At 38.3% G+C, this 13,440-nt stretch overlaps 1 protein-coding gene across 1 annotated transcript; it reads right to left on the reverse strand.

Moving 5' to 3' along the window:
* Positions 1-4,812: 4,812 nt before the first annotated feature.
* On the reverse strand, positions 4,813-8,838 carry LOC147124223 (cyclin-dependent kinase 4 inhibitor B-like). Its single transcript, XM_085984032.1, has 2 exons — positions 8,392-8,838; positions 4,813-6,542 (listed from the first exon to the last, which is right to left on the reverse strand). Exons 1-2 carry the CDS (start codon positions 8,512-8,514, stop codon positions 6,279-6,281), a joined length of 387 nt encoding a protein of 128 aa, XP_085840158.1. The 5' UTR covers positions 8,515-8,838; the 3' UTR covers positions 4,813-6,278.
* Positions 8,839-13,440: the final 4,602 nt, after the last annotated feature.

Raw genomic sequence — 13,440 nt, forward strand, 5'->3', positions numbered from 1 at the left:
AGACGCATTTGGATGAGCACTTGAAATGCCATAGCATACAAGGCTACGGACCAAATGCTGGAATATGGGATTAGATTAGACAGGGCGTGATGGCCGGCGCGGACATGATGGGCCGAAGGGCCTCTATCCATGCTGTATAACTCTATGACTCTAAGTGATGTGACGATGGAAATTGGGGATGCTCAAGAGGTCAGAATTTGAGGAACTCTGATATCTCAGAGGGTTTGAAGAGATTACAGAGATAGGGAGGGGCAAGGCCATGGAGGAATTTGGACACTAGGATGAGAATTAAATTTGAGGCATCCAGGGAATTGAACTTGCCTATCTGCAATAACTTATCTCACTAATACGGATCTGATCGGCTCAGTGTCAGGCTATGGGAATGATACATGGAGTACTAGAAGTAACAAGTAACTTCATCTTTCCCTCTTGTGTAGCTTTAGGGAAGGGGTTGGCAGTATCCTAAAGGTGACCATGGAGAATCAGATGAAACTTAAACCAGTGAGGAATGCCATTTTATTGCATATAAAGAACATTTGTCAGATGGTGCAGTGGATTTGTGCTCCAACAGACTGCGCCACTGAGTGATACGAAAAAAGGTTCATGAACACAACTCCCACTGCGAGTCCCGGGTCCTGTATATGTTACAAGAAGGAAGTGTTGAACATAAATCAGGAGGATGGATGGATTGATAGATGGTCAGACAGAGAGACAGAATGTTCCATGATGCAGGAAAACATTTTTAAAAAGGAAGACATTTTAAAAGCAACGGTTTAAGAAAATGCTTTAAAAAAGTAAGATCAGTAATGTGTAATTTTAAAAACAATTGGCGATATTTGCAAATACTAGTTGGTTTGTCAATTATATACAACATATCTGCCTTACTTTAATCATATTTTATTTATTGTTGTTTGCTGAAAGATGTTGGATTACGCTTTTGATTTTTTTGCTCTTTTAATAAATATAATGCAATTTACTTTCACGCCAGAATTTCAATCATGTTTTTAGACTCAGTGTAATTTCAATGCAAGAGCGACGTTGTTTGTATCTGTGTCAACGAACAGATTGTGTTGGATCAAAACGTTAAATGGGGACAATTAACTCACTGTTGTAATTTGTTGTGGGGTGAATGGAAAACACACTTGGCGGTCACAATCGTAAAAATTGACAGTGAAAATAAAAATTGCCAAAAAAATCCTCCGCTACAGGAAACGAAACAATGTAAGACTAGTAATGAAATTATTGTATCTAATGAGTAATTGTGAATTCTGGGCAGCTGCGACTTTGCTGAATGTAAACCAGCCACAAACTGTCACAGACATTTCAGTAGAGCCGCACACCCAAATAGGCTCAATTGTCCTTCACCACACACCGAGTTGTAACGAAAACTTATTTCCCCAGGTGAGACACTATCAGAACTTTTCAATATGTTAAAAATTCAAGGCTAGCTTCCTTAGCTCATTGTCTGCCTTCCTAATCTACGAAAATAAGTCAGTACTTATTTTATTTCTAAATTGTTAATAATTTATGGGGCGGCGATATGGAATGGCTTGAAGCCATAATCACCCGTAGCAGTGAAATTGGCATAAATCTGGAAATTCCAAAAGGGACACTATTGTTTTCGTTACAACTCGGTGTGTGTCGAAGAACAACTGATTTTATTTCAGTTTATGGCTACTTTCGCAGTTTGCGACTTTAAATAAATAATAACCAGCGAGCACCGTTATCACCTAACAGTAAAAGGTGCCAAGTCCCTTCTGGAATTAATAGCACCAATTCTCGGTATAATGTTTGGAAACAAGTCAAATATTTGCGGAGACAAGTTTCTACATTTCCCCAGAAGCAACAAACGGGTTTCAACCCGAAATGGTGCCTCTTATATTCACATCTGTAATCGCTTTCGATTTCATCATTCTTGGTTAATGCCCGTGAAATAAAGAAACATTCGCTCAGCATTAAATAAACAGCCTTTGAAAAGCTAAAGGGGCGAGTTACGGACAGGAATCTATCAGGAAACTATCAATTCACTACAATTATTCAGGACGAACATAAAATGAACAGTCGTTTACAAATAGTGTTTACTAACGACAATGTACCAGTAGGTGCGATTGAAGAACCTTCAACCACAAGGTCAGTTACGATTATCAAACATGTTAGTATGTCTGTCCTGATCCCATGCAGAGTCGCTGACTTAATTTATTTAACGAAGATGGACAGTTTAAAATAAACTATCGCCCCGTTTCCCCCTTAATTTATTTTTGGATTCAGATCAAAGAACATCGTGCCCCTCCCTGGGAATCAGAAATACATCTGTCATTTTAAGAGTAAAAAAGAAACTGTTTATTTTTTTAAGCTGAAAAAAATTGTACCAAGAAACGATCAAATTTCCATATCTGTATGCCATTCGAACCTATTACAACAGAGATTTAAACTACTTTCAGCAAACGAAAATAATCGAATTGCTAAAAAAGTTTTCGAGCGTTTGGAAATGTCCTGGTTTCCGTAATGCCAGTCTGTTATCTACAACTATTTTTAATATTGCTGCTTGTGTTTCTGAAATGTAATTATTTTTGTGTTTTCAGTTAATTTTATTTTTATTATTTTCCATTTACATGTTGTCCCTTAACGAGCACAGTTCACAACCTCTGATTCTCTCAAAATGAATAGGCCAAACCTGATGAGCTTCACTTTGAAAGTGGGGTTTCAGCCTTCGTTTCTTAATTGTTTTTATGTAAGAGTATATTCTTTTGTTTAAATTCTTTCAAAATATTTTAGTGATTCCAACGCGAATTAATGTTTAATGAAAATACTATTAAAATAATATTTTATGCTGTTACGAATATTTCCTAAAGAATATCTGTGCTGAGATGAATCTGTCATTTACAAGACTCCGGCGAGTTTTTCCAATCCTTAACCCTTGGCAGCCTTAACCCCTTTTGACTCATGTTTTGGAAAGCTTTACACATTAAAAGTCTTAATGCCTCTGCTAAATTAACGAAATATTCATTGCCGCATGAAAGAACTTTGAGAAGATTACGATACATTGGCCGAGATTTTCTGATCACAACGTTGATAACCGATTTATTTTAATGGGTTAGTATCTCTGTTACAAGTGGAAAACCTAGGCTATTGGTTGAAAGAAGTAACAAATATTTTCTCACATCTAGAAAATCATTGGGTTTTTTCCGGAAGAGAAACAAAAAAGTAGTTTAATCCAAATAAATATGTTTTAATCTTTTTTACATTGTCATAATGTCCATCGTTCTCGTGATTGAAGATTCCATACAATTCATTAAAATTGAAAATATATTAAATAGATTTATGAAAGCACACATTAAAGATGTTTCTTGTGTAACTCACTTGTAATGTATCACAGTATTTCAAAACAATATACAAATACCCCAGTCTAGCGGTTTGTGCAAATTCAACCCTGCAGTCTTTAAATTCCATTCTCAACAGCCAATATCCATTTTTTAAATTGGAATTCTATATATATTAAATTAGTAACTCTTCTGGCATACCAGATTATAACAATAATGCAATGAGATTCACAATAGTATTACTGTATTTACAATGCAGCAGGTAATGGCTGTCATCAATTTGTGGATCCATTGATATTTGGTAAGAAATCTGTGAGGGTTTCAGTTAAATAGTACAGGAGGCGGGAAGGTTTCATTTGGAAAAAGAGCACGAGGAACTTATATTAGAAAGTGCAGGATAAAAGGAGGTATTATAAGGCGCAGAAGATGGGAAGGTTTTATCTAAATAAAGTCTTGGTTAAAGGAAGGTTTGATTCTGATTGTTTTATTAAAAATAAAAGGACACTATGAGTTCAAAACTGGGTGCAACAATGCAAGACTCATTAGTATAAAGTGTACATAAATTCTCAGTTTAAGTTAACAAAGTCACAAGGCATAAATAAATGAGAATATGACTGCTGAGTCACTGCCGGCATTACATAACCCCACTCAGATCCAACTGAGAGTGGAACAGTGACATACATTAGTCATTACAGAACCTGCCTTTTCTGTAAATGACATCAACTATATTTTCTCTTTACAGCGGCACTTCCAGTATTTTCTGTTTTTATTTAGATTTGCAGCCCTTGCAGTTTTTCCTTTGTTTATATTAGCGACAGGCACTAAGATATATTAAGGGAGGAAATCTAGTTTTTAAATGATTGTTTCCATGACAGAATATATATAGAATCAAGCACGTTTTTAAAATAAACCAGCGACATCTACAAAGAGAAAGCAGGACAATTGCAAAGAAATTCTACAAAAATACATTTACAACAGACTAACTTGTATATATTTTCATCGATAGACATTTCTCAAATGCATCACAGTGGTGCGCGTCCAACACGAGTGTATTCACAAACTTTAGTTTTAGGAAAACAATGGGAACAATGACATCTCCTCGATTCTGCAACCGATTGCATTGCGATTAGGGGTTAATCGATTGGTTTAACGTTATGGAACTCGTAATTCACGAATCTTATTTATACCTGACGTATCTTATTTAATGTCGATCATGTTACTGCAGATGAAAGCGGACCGCTTTTTATCCGCCGGATACTTTCTGGGCATTAAAAACACTTGCACATTACTGGAATTTATAGCTGAAGGTATTCTCTTCAACTCATACTCTTAAAAAATGCCATTGCCAACAACAAAATAAAAGGTGTTAGAATTGGCAAAGTCCAATGAAGGCTACCCAGATAAATGATTAAAATCTCCATGAAACTTATAGCCGAGTGACCAAATCAAATACAAGGAACAAGTTCCTCACTATGAAAGAATTCGCATTAAATCAGTCCAAAGAGCCATTTATTAAATAATGTTAGCAACATCTGTAAAATATTCAAAAAATTCCTGATAGTCTACAAAATAACTCTAGAAATGCGCATCAGTGCAAAATGGAAGATTATGAAAGGTTCTCCTTGTCATAAAGTGAACGGTTGGGTTTTTTTGAACATCCAGCAATTGGGAGGAGATATTTTCTGTTTCAAAATGAAAAGACGAAACCCTCCTCGCATTGTAATTGCATCGGTCTAATGTTCATAAGCACAGGCAATATATTTTCATAGTGCCTGGAAGATATACCTGTATTCTGTCAGGAAAGCGGTGTACGGATGGTGCAGTGGGTTAAGAAGATCGAGAAACTCATATAGAATCAAGCACAGTTTTTATAAACCAGCGACATTTACAAAGAGAAAACATTGCAATTGTAAAGAAACTGTATAAAAATAAATTTACAAGTCTAAAGTGTATATTTTTCGTTGATGGTTATTTATCAAGTGCATCACATTGGTGCTCTTTCGGCTGGTTGGGGAGTCCAGGACAAGGGGGCATAATCTAAAAAATAGAGCCAGGCCTTTCAGGAGTGAAATGAGCAAACACTGCTACACACAGAGGATGGTAGAAGTTGGGAACTCTTCCACAAACGGCAACTGATGCTAGATCAATTGTTAATTTTAAATCTGAGATTGATAGATTTTTGTTAACCAAAGGTATTAAGGGATATGGGGCAAAGGTGGGTATATATGGAGTTAGGTCGCAGATTAGCCATGATCTCCCTGAATGGCGGAACCCCTCTTGAGGGGCTCAATGGCCTACTCCTGTTCCTATGTGCGTACAATAACACCAGTGTATTTTTAAAAAAAAGCAGTGGGTTAAGAAGATGGAAAAACGCAAACAGCGGTAGCCCGCTGCTTGTCAGGCAGCCAAAGTAAGTGGACACGTTGACTGATATCCAGGTCTAAGGTTTTAGGATGTAGATGTACCAAAGGAAGTTAAACCGTAGTCTTTGGTTACTAGAGTGCTGGGAGGACATCCGAGCATGTACGATACTGTTCGAGTATGGCCGAAAATAATATGAACCCGAATGAAACAAAAATATTGTGCTCTAATTTCCAGTGCAGGATGTACATGTTTTATATAATTTGTCTAAACTCCTCCAATTCTGTTTTCAGTTATCTCTAAACATGCCATCAAATGGGAAATACATTAAAGGACGATCTGACTTTTAATTGTGTTGCTTTGAGGGCAACCTCGGCAGCACTTGCAGATTGCAGGGGGAAGAAAGAGTGTTCCTATAGCGTACACGCAGAAATTAAAATAGCGAAACAAAGCCTTCGGACCACCCACTAGTTACTGCAGTCATCTGTTCCACACTTCATTTTAAAACGTACGATGCCAAAAAGCGTACTTCTTTACATCAAAACTAGAAGGAAGAGGACAAGTCTCCCAAGTGTGATGAATTAAAAGGACAGCCACTCAAGCGGCTTGGTTCAGTTTAGCTAGATAATTCACTACCTCCCGCTGGTTATTTTGCCTCGCCAAATCGATGGGCAGACGGCCGTTACTGTCTCGGAGACTGGTGTTAGCCTTCCCGTGTTCCACCAGGACTTGCAATGTGTCCAAGTGACCTTCTCTGGCGAGATCGTGGATTAGTGCGATTTGCTGATTGTCCTGCCGGTTGGGATCGGCTCCGTGGTCCAGGAGAAGCCGACACACGGCTGGACAGCCCATTTTCATCACCTAAAAAAGAAAAGAAAATAGCCTTAAACTAGTAGTGAATAATTCAATCCCAGTGTATTGAGGCACATGGAGCCGAACTCACCACACCTACATTTGTAATCATTTCCGTCCTTTCTGTTCAATGTTTATCTCCTTTTAATAACTACATTTTAATATTATTTGTATCAATGGACTACGTGGATGAATGTAGGCGTATACAGAAATCTGTCACCAATTTTATTATTTTCTTCATTTAATTTCCTTTCTTGCTTTAAGCTTTCTAATCGTTTAACTCCCAGCTTGTTATTCATTGTCTTATTACTTTTCTCCCTCCTTTCTTTTTCTGGGATTTTAAATGTTGTTATAAAATTATTCAATTCCTAAAAGCAGTAACGGACGATATGTAAAAACTGTAATATTTACAACAAAGACTCGCCTCAAACTTACAAATGAACGGACAGAACGGCCGAGCACCGGAGGAGCATGACAGAAGCTAAAACTTTTAATCATTTTAGATCATTTCTAATCTCAGTTTAAACGTATATAACGCACTGTCTTAATAGTATGCCAAATTAAAAGAGAAAAATCACTAACAAGAATATGACATTTCTTCAAATTTAAAAATAAAACTAGTTTATTCCGGGTGAAGCGGTTTGGAAAATACACACACATTTCAAATATAAATATTGACTTTACAGAAAATATATTTAGATATTGCTGTAAAATGTGCAAATTCCCAATAAAAAATACTGTAAATACAACAAAGATATTTTAGACAATCGTATATAAAAAATTCAAATAAAACATTTACAATAACATCTTTAGACATTTATTTATGGATAAATTACTACATTTGTAGTAAAAAAATAAACATTAAAATATATTATTATAGCTTATAATTTCTGAAATATACAGCAAAAATCTCCTACAGTACTCGACCAAACCTCTGTCACCCTTCCTAACCTCTCTTTCTGGCTGAGCATCCAATTTCCTAATGCCTATCCATAAAAAGCCTTGCGACCGTCTTTACTTTTAAGGCGCGTTTTTATGGTGTTTAATTTGAGTTAACATCGTTTTCCAGTATCCTAGTTGATTAGTAAAATGTTCGATTTCAATGGCAAAATAAGACCATATTCAGGCGCTACAGTTAAAATTATTTATTACGAATTATGCGACATCATAAAGTTATGAAGCTTCAAATTAAATCAATAGGGGCTATTATCTTTGGTCAGAACTGGAAGATTAATTTCTTCTATTTGGTCTGCACTCGAAACGTTAACCTGACCTGCCGAGTATTTCCAACGGATTCTTGTTTTGTTTCAGGTTTGCAGCATCTACAGTTTTTTGGGGCTTTTTAGATAAATATCCATCTCATTAGTTTCCACACCATACGCATTAATAAAATAAATATATCATCCATTTAAAACATATTTAAATGAATGGCTATTTATCGTTTCCTTACAATGTAATGATTAAATTCGCGCCAAAACGATCGTTTTTTAAATTTGTAATCCAGTACAAATAACTTGGCGATTTTACAGTTAGAATTTTCTTTGTTTTGTTATTTATTTCCTCTCCTTTATAAAAGTGTGCGTCTCTTTAAAATACTTCCGGGATTTGAAACAGCTAACCAAATGTTTTAAAATACTCTTGCCATTCCCTTCTCCAAATAAAACCCCAAGATTTGAATCAGTAAACTCATTGAACTGGTAATGGAGACTGATTAAAGTATTGATATAAATAAAGCTCGTCAGGGAAATATCAGTTGACAATCGCTTAGCCACGAAAAGATTAACAATCATGTTGCTTACGGACAAATCTTACTATATGAGCGACACACGATAATGGAACATTAAATAAAAATATGAACCTGTATAGGAGTCCTGCCAAAACGATTGATACCATCGGGGTCTGCTCCATGATTCAACAATTGCTTCATCTTGCCAATGTCCCCCTGAGCTGCCGCGTTTGCAAGTTCGTCGTTATTAGCCATCGTGCCCAGCTAATATGTTTTCCTTCTGCACTGTTTAGAAAATTACAATAATAACGATAAATTCAAGCTCGCTCCTTTTTCAGCCTCCAACCTGTTATTGCACTTAGTGACAGGTCGCTTTGGTGAGAGTATTTAAATGGTCTCAGAAGGTGGAGCGATATCAGTGAATCACCCTCGGGTCGCTTTTAGTTGGTTAGATGGAGTTGGGGGCGCTGGTCGCTGGCCCTCGCAGCACATTGAACGGGGTCCCAGCGCGCAGCTGCTGCCCGGCTCGGGGCGCTGCTCGTTGACTGACAAGCCGGTCGCTGTGATATGTTCAGACTTGTCTGTGCGCGTGTGCGTATGGCTGGGGTGAGGCCTGACGTCAACAATGCCGCAGCCGAGGCACAGCGCGCCTGCGCGCCACAGCCGAGACACCATCCGAACCGAAACAGCGACCGGCCGCCGAGTGGCGCGCGCCTGCGCGCAACATCCGAACCGAAACAGCGGCCGGCCGCCGAGTGGCGCGCGCGTGCGCGCTTCCTCAGAAAGGGCAGGGGAGAGACGGCAAGGTGTCAGTGTGAGTGCAGCGCGGAGACGGCGAATGTACATGTGAAAAGGAACGACGGTGATCAGTGCAATGACCAAGTTGAATACACACGGATGATCCCAGATTTAAGAGCATGCACGTACAGACTGTGCTCAGTGTAACAGGTGTCTGCTCCGTGCACGTGAGGCTGCGTAAACTGAAGTTTGCGAGTACGATAGCAAAATACTGCGAATGTTGGAAATCCGAAATAACAACAGAAAATGCTGGAAAAACTCAGCAGGTCAGGCAACATCCGTGGACAGAAATTTGAGTTGACGTTTCGGGTCGAACCCTTCAGGAGGGTTCGACCCGAAACGTCAACTCAAATTTCTGTCCACGGATGTTGCCTGACCTGCTGAGTTTTTCCAGCATTTTCTGTTGTTATTTTGAAGTTTGCGAGTGGCGGTTGGGCTTTCTGCGCCGGCGCATGCGCGCGCCAGCGGCTGGAGGAAGGGAGGTCGCGCGCGCGCGAGGGTGAGTGAACCGGGCCCGGGCCGCAGTCTGCACGGGGTGAGGGCGGTACTGTCTCAGGTTACAGGAGCTTCCGGACAGCGCCTTGTGCGGCTTACTAATATTTTTGCACTATAATATTTACTGATTTAACTTCATGCATGCAGATTTTTGAAGTTTATTTCTTTTAAATACTGCACATGTGCTACCGTGTTTACTAATTATAGATAACGGCGAGGCCAGGCTGGGGCTGTTATTTGGACAAGCTTTCCTGTCGGGGCTCGCACTCCACCGCCCCCCCCTCCAACCAACCATTCTGGAATAACGGCCGTGCATTTATTTTAAAGCTTAGAACCTATCCCTTTTAAAGAAACAAACAGACATGTCGGTTAGGATTGCTCTGTTCTAAACTGGTAACGGCTCACTTACATTGTTAAGCCACTCTTGCCACTTTCATAAATGTTTCTTACAGTTCAACAGTGACTGCACTTCTAATGTACTTCATTGATTGTAAAGCATCTTGAGACCTCCGGAGGTCGCGAAAGACGCGAAATAAATGCCAGAATCAAACTAGGGATCTTCGGTAACCGGAAAATACCAGACTAGAAAGATAATTGCATTACGAATAATTTAAAGAGATGGTTAAACCTGTTAGACTAAATTCTGCTGCAGTGAAAAACATAACTCTTCGCTGAAATAGCGTTAATATGGAAGGGGCGCCGGTCGGGTTAATCCATTGGATCACATACAGTATTTAATTTTAATATCAATACTATTTACAGATTTTATAAAGTATGCAGTTGTTTGCATTTATGAAGTGCCCCCCTCAAATATTAGACAATGTAAACTACAGGAGTGGTGATGCAATAATTTCAATCTAATAATGAAAAGAAGACATTAAGAAAACAAATACGGGTATGCAAACGCTGCCGATGCAGGTTTTCTTAGATTTCACAAAAATAAATACTCAATACTGTAAGTTTACTGTCGATGCTGATCCGTGTCGTTCCAGGAAGGACAGTCATTTTATTTTTTTAAACTCGCGATAATTGACATTAACCATCATGTGCAGAATATTTTTTCTTTTTTTTGAAGCGATGGTTGAAATAAACACATTTATATTTTTACTGATTAATAGCATCCGTACTTTGATAGTGAGACTGTATCATTCGTGTTATTCGCTACACATCAGCTACATTGTAGTTTCACTGTGAATGAACATTGCCTTCCAGTTTGACTGTGACTCGGGATTTGTTCTCCTGGTGAGGTATCTGCTCCACTAACTTATATATGGATATTCTGCAGATTCCTTAATTCCGGGTTTCCAAATCGACCCTCTGGCGGGGTTTTCCCTGTGATTACTTTTCCTGCTGTACGGTTGGTGTAAATGCCCCTATGTCCCAACTATGGATACCCTCCGTTAAATCATTTTATTCATGCAGTAAAGGATTTATTTCCTCTCAAGGTCACGATCACCACCATTCTACCATTTGTAAGATTTCTTTATGCCCAACAACGCAAAAAAACTCTCGTTCGCTCTTTTTGACCCCTCAAAATTAATTATCCTAACGGAGTAAAATCCGGCTTTCTGTTGAATTGATGTTAATTTGTTAATTTATTCATTTAATATTCTATTCTCCCGACCCATAATGTTCATTACTTTGCACCCCTGACTCGAAGAGAAAACTAGATCAGAGTTTTAGCATTGAAACCGTTAATTTCCCAAAGAAACTGAGAACCGATATCCAGTGCTGTGTGTGATGCTGGAGTGTCACTGCCAGCTTTCTGTTTGGTAGGTTACTTACACTACACCACCCCCTTCATACAGTCTCCATTCTACCAGCACCCGAGTGGATAGTTTTCTTTTCAAAATGGCTCCCACTCACTTTTATGGACATATTTAAAGTTGTTTGATAATATGTATGAGTACCTCTATTGTTTTATCTCCATTCTCACTGTTACAAGTGGTAATTTTGCTCATTGATAGTTTAACAGTGTGATCTGCCGAGTGTAATTATTTCAAGCTAAACTCCTTAAGCAGTCATATTTATGGCAAATGTGGAACTACATTTTCCAAACAAATTAGCTTTTGTGTAACAACTTCCCGTTTTGTGATTCATTTAAGTACATACATATATATTTAATTTACGTTGTAAAGAAAAAAAGATGTATCAATAAATAATAGCTATTTGTCCCTCGGTATTCTCAATTTAATGCTTGTAATCTAATTTAGTAATATGATAGCTTTATTTGCCTTTATATTGCATAGACCCAAAAAGTTTGATTGACCAAAGGGCCTTCCTCGGTGTCAGCTTCTGATCAGTATAATCGATTATACCCTTATGCTTATATTGTACAAATTGTATTAAGATCAATAGTAGAAACTACGTATTGCTCGTCTGAGCGAGCAACAATCTCATTCTCAAAGCAGGGATGATCAATACATGCAGCTTTGCAGCGGTGACTACATCACCTCAATGGAAAAATTAAACGGACGATGCGGACCAGTTATCAGCTATCACAGGCCAAACGCCTTTGCGAGTTTGGGATGACATAGACTGCCTCATCAGGTGGGAAATTTAAGTATTGGAGAAGACATTTTAAAATCTGTCACTTTAGGAATTCAAAATCTTTCGGGTCCACACGCTCCTAATACGGTACATGCGATGGTCGCGCCTCTGTGAAGCGCCTCGCCAGGTTTTTCTACGTTAACTGCGCTGTAGAAGGGCAACTTGTTGTAGACGCAATTAGGATATGCAAAATAGGATTAAGTAATGAATATTAGTCAATTGAAAATTAAAGAGCTCTCTTAAAATAGGCATTATAGCACAAGCGGAGGCTGTTGGGCCTTGCTGCCATGCGCCGAATTTAAATTAGTACAAGTATCCAACCTAGTACTTTTACAAATATAACAGTGTTCAGGTTTCCCTTTGTAGTTTGGATGTGTTTATTTTATACATTTCCATACCTTAAATTTAGTAAATTATGGGGAGCTGGAAAGAAACATGTCCAAGCTACTAAGGGGAAACCCATGTACACTTTGTGCTTCTACAATAGTATCATCGTGTGACAGTTATTATGCATATATTGCGATAAATATGGCTTAACAGAGAGTTACTGCACATGAGAATCCAATGGTTTTTATGAAACTTATGTTTCAACAGTTGTCCCACTAATATCAGTGACAAAAATACACAGAAAAACCGAGAATAAAGACATGGTCAAACTGTGAAGTTTCATTTCGAGTTTGCCGGTAGCATTTGTTGCCTTCCTTTACTTGTTTAACATTTAGTTCTGTTTACAAGGTCTGGAACCAAATGTTTGTATTACAACATAAGAATTCCCTTATCAATTATATCCCATAGGTTACTGGAACTAGGACAGTGCTAACATTTCCCTTATATGCGTGATTGGGCGATCTCGAGTAAGATTGTTGAAACTGATAGAACTTTAACCACCTACAGTTGGGTGGAGAATTAAAAACACGTGTGTAGTATTAACTCTGCTGTTATAATATAAATCTGCACAATCACGTCTAATTAAGTGTTATGTTTGGGACCTACAGTGAGATTGTTTGAGCTTGAAAGTGCAGGAATGAATAATATGTAATAATAAAAAGAATCGCCATCTAAGCAATGTGGGCGGCCAATTCACGTTCCTATGGGTTATTCCCACCTCTGCTTAACACTTTTAGGCGGTTCTAATATGATTTTTTTTCCCTCCCTATCTTTATTTCCTAATTAGTGTGGGGAGTCTCCAAAAGACTACCTGCTTCCAGGCATTGTGAAGTCAAGATAACCAGGAATCATTTTCATTAAAGTAGTTTAGAATCCGAAAGCTACTAAATATTACTACCCACCCAATCGTAAACTAATTCTAGTGGGATGCCGAGTGAAGGGATGCGGAGT

The sequence above is a fragment of the Somniosus microcephalus genome, chromosome 1 (assembly GCF_052327205.1).
Source record: "Somniosus microcephalus isolate GS21.2 chromosome 1, FLI_Smic_1.0, whole genome shotgun sequence".
Lineage (NCBI taxonomy): Eukaryota > Metazoa > Chordata > Chondrichthyes > Squaliformes > Somniosidae > Somniosus > Somniosus microcephalus.

What these genes read in the sequence shown, in the direction of transcription:
- LOC147124223 (XM_085984032.1), bottom strand. Translation starts at nt 8,514, where the DNA reads ATGGCTAATAACGACGAACTTGCAAACGCGGCAGCTCAGGGGGACATT. An exon ending in TTGGCAGGACTCCTATACAG is followed by an intron (nt 6,543 to 8,391) that starts GTTCATATTTTT and finishes TTTCTTTTTTAG; the next exon opens with GTGATGAAAATGGGCTGTCC.